Consider the following 15,853-nt stretch of genomic DNA (forward strand, 5'->3'; position numbering starts at 1 on the left):
AAACAGTTACAATTAAAAAGAAATTATCCAGAATGTAGCACAGAGAGACAAAAAGATTGAAAATATAAATGAGAGATTAGTAGACATATAAAGTGGGAAGGTCTAACATACATCTTTGTTAGAGTCTAGAAAAGCAATAAAAAATGGGAAGAGGCAATATTTAAAGAGATAATGGCTGGAAATTTTCCAGAACTGTCAAATTATATTAATTCATAAAGACAGTATGCCCAAGTATCCCCTGAAGAATAAATAAAAGGATATCTAGACCTGGATGTACCACAGTAAAATACAAAATGCTAAATATTTAAAAAAAATATATTAAAAAGGGCCAGAGGAAAGATAAACAACCTATTAAGCACTAGGAGTTCAACTGCTGGTTGGTATCTCAACAGTGACAATGTAAAACAGAAAACAGTGGGAAAGTATCCAAGTATCTGAAATGTACCAGGTGAAAATAACTGTCAATCTAGAATTTCATGTCTAGTGAAAAATAAAGACATTTCAGAGCAAAAACTTTTAAATGTTTGACACCAATGGACATCCACTAAAGTAAATTCTAAATGATGAACTTCAAGCAGAGGAAAGTAATTCTAAATGGAAGCTCTGAAAAGGAAGAAATTACAATCAAAAGAAGTGATGAATGTAACTACATGGAAATCAATATTGAATGCACATAATAACAATACTTGAATTAAAACACAAACATGAAAAATAGAACTGGATTATTTGACAAAAATAATATGTAAGTTGGGAGGAGAAATTAGAGTAACAAGGTTCTACGATCCCCCTATTAATTAGGAAGAGGTAAAAAATAACAACTTTAGATTTGGAAAGTGAAGTATGTACATTAAAATTTATACAGTACTCACTAAAGGAAAAGGACTGAAGTACAACTTTCAAACCAAGTGATGAGAAGGATGCAGAATGAAAAAACATCAATTAAAAAGAAAGCAAAAAGAAAATAAGGGAAAAAAAGAAATACAGACATGATAAGAAAAAGAAATAGAATAAGACAGTTATCAGTAAATCCAAATATCAGTAATATAATAAATATGCCTCTTATGACGAAGATTTTAAAAAATTCAACCATCTTTACAACAGATATAAAAATCTAATGGTACAAAAAGGCTGAAAATAAGATGATTAAAGAAATACACAAGGCTGATTCTAATAAAATGTGATAAAAATGTATGAAAAGTAGGTAAAATACACTTTAAGCAAAAATATTTTCTACAAATGACAAGAGCCATAAATAAAAGGCTTAATTCACCAAAAAAATATAAAATTATAAGCATATATGTACTTAATCATATAGCTTCAAAATATACAAAGGAAAATTTATGGAATAGAAAAAAACAAATGACCATCAGAATATAAGATTTTAACACATGTTTCTCCAAAACTGAGGCCACACTAACCAAAAATCTTAAGTAAGGATATATGCAATAATAAAGTTGATTTAAGATTTTACTAATCATGAACTCACCAGTAAAGAATACATTCTTTTCAAAAACATGGGACATTTATGAGGACTGGCTACATACTGATTATATAGACTGTATGCTCTGACCAAAATAATCTCATCAGAAATCTGAAAAAAAAAGAAAACTAGAAAATCTTGTATGTCTGGAAGATACACACTGCTAACTCATAAGTCAAAAAAGGTATTAACGTGAAAATTAAAAAATATATAGATGTGAATACTAACAAAAATGCTATATATCAGATTTTGTAGCTAAAACAGGTAAGAGGTAAATTAGTAGTCTCCAAAATACTTTTATGAGAAAAATATGAGGTTAATTAGTTAGCTAGGAAAAGAACCACCTAATAAAATCCAGAAAAGTAGAAAGAAATAACAAGGAGCAAAACTTAATTAAAAAAAAAAATAAAACATAGAGGATCAGCAAAGCCAAAAGTTCATTCTTTGCAAAGACTAATAAAATTGACAAATCCCTGGTAAGAATCATCAAGAAACAAACAAGCAACAAATACTAACAAGAATGAAAAGGTGGAACATGAATATAAATGCTTCAGAGGTTAAAAAGATTATTAGAATGTATTTGAAAACACATGTAATGAACAAATTCCTAGAAAAATAAACGTACTCCAGCTGACTCAAGAACTAGAAAACCTGAATAGGTCTATAAGCTTTAAATTTTTCCACAAGTATTTCCAACAATATTCATTAAATCTTTCCGTTCCCATTTGTCATATATTCTGTCAACACAAACCTTAACCTTGGCAACTAAGAACCAATACCAAAGCAGGACAAAATGTTACAGTGAGTTTGTTTAACTTAGATTGACAGAGCTAATGCCGCCCCGTGCCTTGTTTTATGTAATAAACGTGTAGGAGATGAAGATCTGCTTTGTTTGGAGAGCTCCCTGGCATGTAAAGGCAGTCTGACACAGAATAAAGAGCACTGACATGGGAATCAGAAACTGGGTATTTTAGTCCTGGGTCTACTACTTACTTGCTATGAGACTTGAATGATCCCCTTCAGCTACAAAACTCAATGATGTTTACCTGCAAAAGTTTAAGTACCTTTGCTATTAAGAGCAAATGATTACTTTTCATAAGGTTTATTTCCCGACAAAATTTCTATGTAATTGAGAATGTGCACCTAGGGAGTTCTAGCTATCTTTATGTGAAATAGCTTTTATTCATTTTCTTTCCCTCTCTTTATTTTATTCTCTAAATAATACCTGCCTTAAATAAATTTAATTTTAGAATATCATAGAGGGCAAAACTGAGCCTCTGAGGGAAGGATAAAAACAATGAAAACATCTCCTCTTATAAACTGCTTTTTTTTGATTGAAGAGTGAAGGATATAGTAATTTTACCATAATTTATTAATCAAATGATAGGAAGAAAAGTTTCAAATCATAAAATGAGTAAGAAAATTATTCTGATAAATGAAAGAATATTGGGGGAAGAAGGGTACAATTATTAAACTAAAGTCATCAGAAGCTAAAAAATATAAATAGAAAATATTAAAGGATAGATGTAATAAATTTTAAAACTAAATACGAACTTTAAAAACATTTCCATGAAAAATAAATTTTAAATAGCTAAAAATCAGTATATTCAATATTAAAGACAGAACTCTACATTACAAATTAAAAATACTAAGGTATTTTACCTGACGAAATATCTCTGTGACAAAGTTTACATTACTTCTTTTAGAAGAAAAAACTCTACGAACTATTTCAATGTCTGTGAGATGTTCTTCATCAATACTACAGAGACTAGAAGAGCTAGGTTCTCGTTCCGTGAGAGTGCTTGTGTTGGAATGAGACTGTTCTGGTTCTGCAGTTCTGTCTGCTTTATCAGCATTATCATTTTTGTTTTCTTCTCTGGATACCAAACTAGCAGCTGCTCTCTAAAATAAAAACAAAAGGGGGAGAATATCATAATAATTTAACCTTAGTATTCTGTCTTTAAATAGCAAATACTGACAAAGCCCAAAGCATTCTATAAGTAACTTACAGTACTATTTAAAATCGAGGCATAGAGTTTCATTTAGAATTCACTCTAAATAATTAAGTGGCAATGAAATAACTCAGTATTTAGTGATATAGTGATACTCTCTAATCATCTATTCAATTAAGTTTATTTTTCAGTATGTTTGCAGTACAAATAAGTTGTTAATTAAAACTGGATAAAATAATACAGATGGAATCAGCTCAGATCTTCAGTAATAAATAAGTAACACTACAATAAAGTCTTAATGTGTAAAATCATCTCTATTATCTCCATTTTACCTTAGACAAAAATTATACACGCAAAAACTTCTTAAAAAAAACAAAAAGAAAAATCATGAAGAAAAAGTAGAAATGAAGCTAAAATAAAATAGAACTCTACACTCTATAATGACTTATCAGTATTTTCACCATGACTGACCATGATGTCTAAGCCTAGGGAAAAAGTAAGTCTTAAGGTGGTAATAGAGAAATTACTACCATGGGAAGATAGAAGTAGCCCTATTCTGTGGTGTGGTAAATTACTTCTGGTAAGTTACTCGATTTTTGGTCCATTTTGTTACCTATAAAATAAAAAAGTTTAAGCAAAAATATGCCTTCACAATTTAAAAAAAATCTCTGATTTTTAATTCACGGAGTTCTGGGATAAGAAAAATAGTTTTGCTTCAGAGTTTCTACATTTAATAATCTTTGCAGAAAACCTGGAATAAAGTTTTCGGGAAAACACATCACATAATCTGCTACAGATAAATAAAAGGCTCGGGGAAATATTTAGTCAAATTTGCTAAATGCTAACGAACACACTTTATATCTCCAACTAATTTTTAAAGGATTTAAGAAGCTGCATATAAAACACACACATAAAATATTTTTAAAACTAAATGACAAAATGTGAGAAAAGAGAAATAAAAATAGCCTAAGAATACTATATTTAGATGACTTCAGAAAAAAAGCACAATGAGAGAAAAGGAGAAAATGAAAAGAAAGCATGAAAAAGAGGGAAACCATTTAATTAAAAATAATTTTAAATACTAGTCCCTCCACTATGTAACTTTACATCATGTTTCTAGGTTCAGTGTTCTTGGTTTAAAAAGGGGAAATGAGATGCGGACAGGATTTTAAATCAGCATTCTGTGAATACCTAGAATGCTAAAAATTATGAAGGTCATTTGATTGCAAATTGTTTCTAATCACAAGAATTTGCACAATGCAGAATATTTTGATTTGTACAATTAAGGATATTTTTAGTACTGTACAATTAACGTAAAGTATAGACATAAGTTAGAAGTTGAGACACATATGACTGAAATCATCTTCTATATCTTACATATTTCATTTTTTTACTAAGAAAACTATTGGTTCTATAATTGGTAAAATTTGGATTTATAAAATACATTTATACAAAGAAAATATCACTATATTTTTTGTTTGTTTGTTTGTTTTTCACTATTACTTGTTTTAAGTGTGTTCTACAGCTAAGGCAACTGAAATCAAGTGGACAAATCTCTAAAGCTATTTCTAACTTTAACAAGTTCGCCCTATGTTTGTGTTACCTGAATATTCTTTGGCAAGACTTCACCTTCCATCCCAGGAATATGAGGTCCTGTATGCGGCTTTGGCTCAAGCCAGAATGAAACCAGCCAACGAATAACAATAACACGAGCCTTAATGAAAGGCTCCTTTGTACAATAGATTGCTTCATTGGTTTCAGCATCCTTCTTTATCATGACATAATGTGGCTTTGGTCTCATCTGTGGGATATCTATGCAAAATAAAAGGAAAACAAAAAACAAAAGTAAGAAAGGAATTATGCTCAGATAAATCTGTGTTTTAAAATACTTGAGAAAACACTGTGGTAATATTCTTGTTTAAGAAATAGAATTAGTACATTTTAAAGTAGTTTGCTAGATATTAGCATGGAATCTAGAAGACTAAACCATATATGGCTGATATATGGAAACACATCTTTTTGCAAAATGCCATTAAAAGGTTCAATGAATCCTAAATACAAAGAAACTTCCTGAGTTATGTATAATTAACGAGAGCTCACTTCAATTAACCTAAGTCTGACACACATATTTTGACATCATACAAAGTATGAGAATTTTTACAGCAAAAATATTTTCAAAGCAAATATTGTTCTCAATGGTAAAGGTTTACTACTCTAATTTAAGTCACTTTTACTAGCCCTAATGGCTACTATGCCTAAGCTTGTTAGTCGCCTAAACTTGGCAGAGCTTAAAACAGGAACATCTTGGTGCAAAAAGGACATTTCCACATACAGGCTTATCAATGTCTTCTATACATGGCAGAGGTATACTTCCAACCCAGGATTTTTCCTTGAGGCTAAGCTTTCAAGGTTCCAAAGGACATTTTGGCACAGTCACTAAATACCGAATGAGATATGATCAAAATATATGACAATTATTCATATAGAATTTGAACAAGACATACTGAATTGAACCCTTGAAGACCTTTAAAATTTTTTAAATATAGTTTAAGGAATATATGAACATTAAAATTAAGTTGAATTTATAATCACAAATATTTATGGTGGGCTAATTTCTCCAATAGGTAATATCCAGAGAATAAGTTTTTAAAAGCATTTCTTCACTCTTAATGAAAATTTTCTATTAATAAAATTCCACTTTCAGTATGAATGAAAGTGTATCTCCAATTAATCAATATAAATTAAATGTTACCAGTTTTCTGCAGGTAAAAAATGCCATCTTTACACTGAAGACTGTTTTATTCTTACGTGTTATCTTTTAGAAAATTCCAAAGATTACATACCAAGTACAGGATGATATAAACTATTCTCCTTACAGATGTTTGGAAAAATATAAGGCAAGTAATATTTCTTAAAATGTGAAAACAAAAATGAAAATCCCCTTTCTTGGTTTTCTTTGTTCTTCCATTCTAAACTTTTTACCTAAAAATAAACAATTAGAATCATTTCAGAAGAAGAAATTATTAGCTGTTATAAACAAGCTTGTAAAGATTATTTCAGCAAATAAGCTAAACTGTTAACACTGTAAAGATATATATATATCTCTAAATATATATGTGTCTGTATATATATTTATGTACCTTCAAAACTGATCTAATGTCATGCAAATGCACTATACAGTAGACCCTTGAATAACTCGCAGGCTTGGGTGCTAATAACCCTTCTCATCCAGTCGAAAATCCACGTATAACTACAATTGGTCCTTCATATATGCAGGTTCAACCAACAATGGACTGTGTAGTACTGTAGTTTGTATTTATTGAAAACAATCTGTGTGTAAGTGGACCTATGTTGTTCAAGGGTCAACGGTTTATCTTTCAAAAATCTTAGAAGTGAAAATGTACTCTGAAAAACTGTCAAAGTTGACTTAAAACTCAGCTCTACTACTGGCAAAGCTGCTAATGTTCTTTCCTTTTTCCCCTTCCTAAATAATTCAGCCTAAAAGTCACACAAAATAGTCATATGTGAGAGGGAGGGGAGGAAGGAATGAAACAGTGGCAATCAAATGCAGGTAATCAGAGCCTAACCACAGGAAGCACTGATGAAGGAGGTGCAACAGAGGCAGCAGCCCACTGGGGACTCAGAACCTGAGAGGGGTAAGGATGGTGTCCACAAAGTACAGAGGGGAGTAGACAAGAGTAGGCAGAGCTGAAAAATGTAGGGTGTGAAAATTCTAGTAGGATGAAGAAGCTATCTAAGTAGGGGAATAGTAAAGGCCCAGAGTGGGCCATAGTGAGATACAACTATACGCTATCTTTAGAATGGATAAAATTACACGCTGACCATACCAACTGTTAGTAAAGATGTGAAGCAACTTTAAGTCTCATACATTGCTGGTGGAATATAAAAAGGTACAATCATTTGGAAACTAGCCTGGCAGTATCAAAAAGTCAATATATGCTTTCCACCAACCCAGCCATTCCACTACTAGGCTACTTACCCAAAGGAAAACAAAACTTATGTTCACACAGAACTTGTTTACCACCATTCATAGCAGTTTTATTTGTAACAGCCAAAAACTGGAAACAACTCACATGACCATCAAAAGGTGACTGGATAACAGGGGGAGAGTATAGCTTAAGTGGCAGAGTGCACGCCTAGCATGCATAAGGTCCTGGGTTCAATCCCCAGTACCTCCTCTAAAAATTAAATAAATAAGTAAAACCTAATTACCTCCGCCGACAAAAGGAGACTAGAGAACAAATCATAGGATATACATACAATGAAAAGCTACTCAGCAATAAAAGTGACCAAACTACTGATACAGATAAAATATGATTTTTAAATAATTATGCTAAAAAAAAGCCAGACCAAAAAAAAAGATATTATCATATGATTCCATTTATATGAAAATATAGAAAATGCAAACTATAGTGAAAGAAATCAGATCAATGGCTGCCTTGAGATGGGATGGGGGGGCAGCTAGAAAAGGGTGAATTACCAAGGGATATGAGAACTTTTAAGGGTGATAGATATGTTCATTATCTTGATTGCAGTGATGGTTTCATGGGTCTACACATGTAATAAATTTATCAATTGTATTTTTCAATTACAGTTTACTGTATGTCAAATGTATCTCAATAAACCAGCAAAACAATTTTAAAAAACTACATGAAATACAAGTTTTGTTTTTGTTTTTTTTTTTTTTAAGAAAAACTGGTAATAATGACAATAACAAAAACTACCCACTATGGAACACTTACTGTATGTTATATATTCTAACTTTTTCTTTCTAAGTACTCTGCACTAGTAACTTAAGCCTCAAACATCAAAATGGGATAGGTATTATTTTTATCTCTATTTTAAGCACAGAGAGGTTAAGTAATTTGCCAAAGATCACACTATTAGTAAGCTACAGAATCAGGATTCAAACCCTGGCAATCTCATTCAGGGTCCAAATTAATTTTGTAATGTTTATTTCTGAGGCATAGGGAATTTTTGTGTTTCGAACAGTTAACGAGAAATGAGTGTGTGCTAAAAGTGTTTTCAACAATCACTAGAGATGAATGGGTTACCTTACAAAATACATGTACCTAGAAATTTTAAGTACGTTTAAGTGTAAATTACATTCCTCCACTCCCCCAACCTCATCCCGAGCCCCACTTCCCCGTTGCTGCTTCTTGGCAGACTGATCCTAAAATCAAACAATTATTATTTTTCATTTAAAATATCATAAATGCTGATTATAAATGAAAAGATTAGAAAGCAAACACAACTGGCTCACATTACAAGGTTTATACATAAAGAATCTACTATAAAAATTTCTCTCTCTAGCTCCCTTTCTAAGAGGTTCATAATCCCTTCAATAATTTTCATTTTGGGAAGAGCACACTAACATACTTTCAAAAGCAAAAATTTGTTACTCCTCTTTCAGAAAAATAAGCAAATATTTACTATGACAGAATAATGTAAGAGGGGGAAAAATGAATTACCCACGGAATAGTAGAGAGGGTGACATCAAAGAAAATAACACATACCTGAATTACTATATATTTTAAAAGTGCTTCAAGAAAATAGCTTGTAAGATCTTCTTGTCCTTTATCTCCTGATTGTGGGGGGACAAGAGGAGTGATTTCCTCTATAGTGACTTGAGCTAACCAGAGACAAAAGAAAAGTTTAGTGTAATTATAAAACAAATAAAACAATAATATGACCCAAATAAGATTTTAACTACAAAACAGATATGCAAAAATTACTGCTTAGAAATACCCTAATGACTGAAACTTGAAATAAATCTGAGGTCATCCTATAGCCCACCACAATGACCTAGGGCCAGGTACCAGACAACCAGAAACAACCTCTGTGCCCCAGAGCCTGGCTGAAATTATCCAAACTAGCCAGTTCTCAGCCTGCTAACCCTGCCTCACACATTCCCACCTGGAGAAATCACAATAAGGGCTCTTGCCCATGACCCCCAACCATACCCCTCAAGCCCCTACCTCTGATCAACCCTGGTACTTCCCCATGTGGCCACTCTCCTTGGTGTGGCATGCTCCCTCCTCCTGGGACTGTGAGTAACAAACTGTTTTTTTAATGGCAATCATTTCCTGATCTGCTGGCCTCATTACTTCTGGATGATAAAACCTACATTTAATTTTTTAAATTTGTATTTATTTACTTTTTCATTGAAGTATAATTGACATACAACATTATATTACTTTCAGGCATACAACAAAATGACTCAACATTTATATGCACTGTGAAATAATCACCCCCAGTAAGTCTATTTACCATCTGTCACCATACAAAATTACAAAAAATTTTTTTCTTGTGATAAGAACTTGTAAGATATACTTTCTTAGCAACTTTCAAATCTGCAATACAATATTACTAACTACAGCCCCCATGCTGTACATTACATCCCATGGATTATTTACTTTAAGACTGGAAGTCTGTACCTCTTGATCTCCTTCACTCATTTCACCCACCCTCAATCCCCCTCTCAACTCCTCTTGGGCAACCACCAATCTTTTCTCTGTATTTGAGTTTGGGTTTATAAAACTTACATTTAAAAACATGGCCTTGGATTACCCGGTTAATAAATGTACAGACATTTAAAAATATATATTAACATACCTTCCCCAGAAAAAAATTACATTAAAAAATATATAAACAAACCACATAGACATTTTTTTCATAATGATGGAAAAAAATCACATGAATCTTACTTTCTTTTTTTTAGCCCCATAGAAAGTAAGGCTTCAAAAAATTGGTTAAAGACTCCTAACTGTTCCTCTCCACGGAAATCTTTAGTAAAAGGTGAAAGATTTGTACGATCTGAAGAGAAACCAGAGTATGAATCTTACTTTCTTGAAGGTTGAGTGGAGGATTAATGAGATTATCTAAAGTTCGAGGTCCATGTTCAGATTGTGGTGCTGAAAATCCAGGGATTAAGCATGAAAACATCCAAAGCTGTTCTTTGCTACAGTTATTCTGAAGAGCTTGCAACCATAATAAGAAAAGACGAACACCTTCCCGCCTAATCTAAAATAAAATAAAATGAAAAAAAGTATTTTATTTAAAATGGCAATATTTTCTTCCTTCCAAGGCCAAAATTCTCTAGATGATTACAGAATGACAGTTTGCAAAGAAGAAGAAAAGGAAGAAAGTATGGAGAGGGAGGAGAAGAGGGAAAGAGAAATACTATACCCATTACAATTTACTGGACCTTCATTATTTATAAATCTAATTTTATGGATTTTGAACAAACGTACCTGCCTTCTAACTACTTAAAGCCATCAGGTAATCTTTATGCTGTAACTTCCATTTGTAAAAAGTCAGAATCATTTCCTACTTGTTTACTTCCCTCCTTCCTATCATCACAAGTCTAATTCAAAAAGCAAGGAGAGAGGGTAGAATATAGCTCAAGTGGTTGAGCGTGTACTTCGCATGCACAAAGTCCTGGGTTCAATGAATCCCCAGTACCTCCTCTAAAAATAAATAAATAAATACAATACCCCCCCAAACAAACAAAAACAAAACAAGCAAGGAGAGAGGACAATGACTATTCCTTGTTATAATGGGCTTGGTAAAAGGAGGAATGGTCTTGGGGATCCTGGTACACTGCTAACTCAATGATCTTGTCCTTAAAAAGCTTATCAATCTAAAATTATCTCATTTATATAACTTGCTTCTAAATTGCACAAAGCAGGAATTCTGGCCTATTACTGTATTCTAAGCAACTAGAACAATGCCCCATATGCAGAAGACAGTAAATATTTAAATCGATGAAGAGAACAGGAGAAAATAGAAGAAAATTCAAGTCTCCAAGCAAAATACAAAATTCTTCACTAACCTAACCTTACTGGAAGCTTTAGATATTACCCTACCACAGCTTTGCAAACAGGCACCGCCAACACTATTCAACACTATATAAACACTATTCAACCCTATTTAAACACTATTCAACCGCTGCCACCCTCATGGTTTAGTTAGAAACAGGATAAACATGTTGGAAGGCTTACTCCTTTGTACTGCTATACTGAAGCCTTGACACCAAAAGTACCTATAATATGAGATTTTTATTCAACCTACAGCAAGATGCCTTCGGACTGGGTAGCTTCTCTTACCATAGCACAATGAGATAATGAAAACGAAAAAAAAAAAGAAAAGAAAAGAAAAAAACAAAACCAAAATTTTTTAACAGATGCCCTACTTTCCTCTACATCTAACAATAGCTATGATAAAATGAAGAATAATTTGTTGAATGATTGAATGATTTTTGTCTTCTGGGGACCACAGAGCAAAGTAGAGTTGTCCCTCAGTATCTACGGGGTACTGATTCCAGGAACTCCCCCACCATGGATACCAAAATCAGTGGATGCTCAAGTCCCTTATATAAAATGGCTTGGATGTGGAATCCATGGATATGGAGGACTGATTGTATTTCTGCTGAATGAGTCAATGCAGCAGTAAAAGAACTAGTTTTTCAATAGCCTGGTCAACCTCATAAATACTGAGTATGTTGCTAGATTTTAAGTGAATTCACTTCAATTAAGGTAAGTGAAGATAATTCAAAATTCTTTAGGAAAAAGTTGATAAAGAAAGTAGACAAGCTGCCTGTATGCTTTACTCAGTTTTTTAAAAGTCATAGAAAAAATATATAATTATATTATACCTTCAAGGAGTTTCCTGTGTGTAGTAGTTTCTTTAAAATCAATCCTGAAAAGAAAACATGATTTTAAACATTCATATCTATTTATTTGTTTCTAAATGTCAGAGTTCTCGGTCAGACTTGAAAACACTTTAAAACAAGTCCTTGGCAACCTCCAAGTTATTCTTGGTGACCTTAATATCCCTCTGGCCACAATCTTGGAACCAGAAGGGCATATAAAAAGTCACCTTTTCAACACATGGTTTATTGCAGTTAAACATGATTTATCCTATCAAAACAAACCCTAAACCCAAAATTGAATTTAAGACAACAATCTATATATTTAATCTCTTACTTAGACTAAGAATATCCTTAAATACTTTCCCCATCACTAATACAAATAAAAACCACTGTAGAAAATTTCCATTTAGTTAATCATGTGAACATCTCTAACTTTAGTATTTTCTAAAAAAATTTCCATTGTACTTATTATTTCAAAATATTCAAAACCACCTTTAATATTCCTTTTTCTTTTGAATTATACAATATTTCAAATCTACAAAGAAATAATGAAATAATATCCACAGACATCCAGAGGTCCACCATCTGGTCTGAACAAATCTAAACACAGTCCCATGTTTCTTATAATTTCAAATATTCACTTATTTACATTATCTATTTTTTATATAATAGTACAAGTATCATTGAAGCCACCTTTAAACCCATACCAAATCATTTTCCTCCTTCTCTCCCCATAGGAAACCATAATCCAAATTTTGGTATTAATTATTTCCAAAAACATTTTATATTACTACTACTTATTTAGAAATCCATAAAATATTTAGAAATGGTTTCTATGTTTAAAACTTTTACCAGTAACAAGAATTTCTTCCACAGCTATTTGTTCTAATACTGCATTTTTATTCTTTCTAGTAACATCAAGATTATAAGATATACTTATATATTTTATATATATAATGATCAAGTCTATGACTTTATTTGCATGTTTTATTTGTCATACAAAAACTTAAGCTTTAATATTTCAACTGACTATGTTGATTTAGCTGCAATTCTCTTCCTTGTGTTTGAGCAAATTCAATCTCTCAAAACAATACTATGTAAAGCCCAGTCCTTAATCAGCTGTCCTAAAAAAAAATCTATATATGCTAATTGCAATATAATATCATGGGCTGAATCCTGGAATGGAAAAAAAATTAGTGGAAAACTAATAAAATCTGAGTAAGTTTGGAATTCAATTAATAGCAAAAATAAAAATATCAAAACATTATACATGGTATCATACAAGTCATTTTAGAAGCTCCATTTCAACATTAGCTTCTGAAATTTAACTATAATGACCTGTGTAGCTCTAGTTAATTCATTTTTTTCACATTTAATTTTTTTAATTGAAGTATAGTTGATTTACAATATTGTATTAGTTTCAAGCATACAGCAAGGTGACTCAGTTGTACATATATACACAGATGTATATTCTTTTTCAGATTCTTTTCCATTATGGATTATTACAAGGCACTGAATATAGCTCCCTGTGCAATACAATCAGTTCTTGTTTTTTATCCATTTTATACATAGTAGTGTGTATCTAGTTAATTCACTTTAACTGCTGTATATTGTTCCATTAATTTATCATCTTTATATTAGGACATCTGGTTTGTTTTCAAATTTTTGCTATTCCTCAGAATATTATAATAAAGGGCTCGTGTCTGTGATTCCACATATGCATGTGAGCTTCCCCAGGATATATAAATAGGAATTAAATTACTCAGTCTTAACTTAATTAAGTATTGGGAAATTCTCTCCAAAGTAGTTGAGAAAATGAGATCTAATACTAACAGTGCATGTGATTGCTGTAATAACACATTTTGGCAACACAAAACACTGGCAGATGCTCTAATATTCACCAGTCCTGACTGTTACACACCTCAATAATGTTTTCATTTTGATGTTTCCTAGTAACACTGAGCATCTTTTCATTTGATCATTCAAGTTACTGCAAATTGTCTGTCACACCTTTTGTATATTTTTCAACTGGGCTATTTTGTTTTGTTTTAATATGCTAGTTCCTTATACATACTGACTACTAGTTCTATGTCAGTTCTGTAAACTTGAAGTGTTCTCCCAAACAACTTAGCTATGTTTTTATTGACTGGGAAGGTGGTATCATCTGATGTACAGTAATTTTAAATTTCAATATAACCAATTCACCAATGTTTTTCTTTTAGTGTACTTACTATGTCTAAAGAGATACTTCCCTACCATAAGTTATAAAGATAAACCAGTCTCTTCAAAAAGTTTCCAAATGTTGTTTTCACATTCAAATTCTGAAATCCATCATAAATTTACTTGTGTGTGACAATAGCAGAATTTTCCCTCCCCAAATGGATAACCAGTTGTATTATTCTTTCAGGTTTTATAATGAAATTCCACAAAGGAATTAAGTTAGAAATCACAACAAAGAGAAATCTGTGATAACACAAAATATTTGAAAATTTAAAAAATACAAACACTCAAAAAAGCTATGAATCAAAGAAAACAAAAGGGACATTAAAAAATATTTTCAATTGAATGAAAGTGAAAATGCAACATATTAAAACTCAATCATGTTACAAGTATCCATATATAAGCCTAGGTCTTTTGCTGGCCTCAATGTCCTTTTCCATTAGTCCATCCCTGCTATACCAACGATACTGTCTTAATTATTATAACTTTATAATACATCTTGTTATTGGGTATGGTAGTATCTAACAACACCATCCTCCCTCTCTCATTTGTTATCCTTTCAAGTTGCTTTGGCTTTGATTTTCCATATAAATTTTACAATAAACTCATCAGGCTATATTGAAAGGTCCCTACAGGAATTCTAGATGAGAACTGTTACCTTTATACATAACATCAAGCCTATCATCCATGAATACTGCATAAGATTCCATTTATTCAAGTTCTTTCTTGTTCTTCAATAATCATTTTATTGCCATAAATTAATCTAATATTTTTAATGACTACAGAATACACATTCTCAAGTACACTGGAACATTCTCCAGGAAAGACTATATTCTGGGCCACAAAATGTCTCAAAATACTTTAAAAGATTAAAATCATATAAAATGTATTTTCTGGCCACAAAGGAATTAAGTTATAAGTTAGAAATCACAATAGAAAGAAATCTGATAACTCTAAATATTTGAAAATTAAAAAACTACAAACTCAAAAAAGCTATGGATCAAAGAAAACAAGAGACATTAAAAAATGTTTTCTAATGAATGAAAGTGAAAACACAACATATTAAAACTTATGGAATGAGCTTTTAGGGAAATTTATTGCCTTGGATGTCTATATCAGAAAAGAAGAAAGGTATTAAATTAATATCCTAGACTTTCATCTTAAGAAAATACAAAATAAACAAGCAAATTAAACCAAAGTAAGAAAAATTTCTGAAAATATAAAAGTCTAGAATGGAAATCAGTGAAATTCAAAGCAGAAAAACAATAGAGAAAATCAGCAATACTAAAGTTAGTTCTTTGAAATGACCAACAATGATGACAAATGCTTAGCTACTAGACAAGTCAATAAAATAAAGGACACAAATTACCAAATTCAAAACTGAAAGAGGGGACATCACTACTGAGCCTATAGGAATAAAAAGATTACGAGAGTAACTTGAACAACTTTACACCAAAAAATTAAACAGCTTAAATGAAATAGACAAACTCCCAGAAAGATAAATTATCCAAATTGACTCTAAAAGGA

At 31.6% G+C, this 15,853-nt stretch overlaps 1 protein-coding gene and 1 non-coding gene across 6 annotated transcripts in view; both read right to left on the minus strand.

Annotated features, from left to right (window-relative positions):
* Positions 1 to 15,853, minus strand: part of RALGAPA1 (Ral GTPase activating protein catalytic subunit alpha 1) — a 212,859-nt gene that overhangs the window by 151,074 nt on the left and 45,932 nt on the right. For all 5 annotated transcript variants that reach the window (XM_072962928.1, XM_031678941.2, XM_006212752.4 and 2 more), the window contains exons 5-10: positions 12,110 to 12,153; positions 10,299 to 10,476; positions 8,970 to 9,085; positions 6,276 to 6,414; positions 5,036 to 5,244; positions 3,143 to 3,382 (exon numbers count right to left, since the gene is read on the minus strand). In XM_072962928.1, the coding sequence (XP_072819029.1) occupies positions 3,143 to 3,382; positions 5,036 to 5,244; positions 6,276 to 6,414; positions 8,970 to 9,085; positions 10,299 to 10,476; positions 12,110 to 12,153 (926 nt within the window). The remainder of the gene's footprint in view (positions 1 to 3,142; positions 3,383 to 5,035; positions 5,245 to 6,275; positions 6,415 to 8,969; positions 9,086 to 10,298; positions 10,477 to 12,109; positions 12,154 to 15,853) is intronic.
* LOC116281119 (U5 spliceosomal RNA) lies at positions 10,173 to 10,289 on the minus strand. The gene has a single exon (XR_004190570.1). It is a non-coding gene; the product is annotated as a U5 spliceosomal RNA (small nuclear RNA).

The sequence above is a fragment of the Vicugna pacos genome, chromosome 6, assembly GCF_048564905.1.
Source record: "Vicugna pacos chromosome 6, VicPac4, whole genome shotgun sequence".
NCBI classification, from domain to species: domain Eukaryota; kingdom Metazoa; phylum Chordata; class Mammalia; order Artiodactyla; family Camelidae; genus Vicugna; species Vicugna pacos.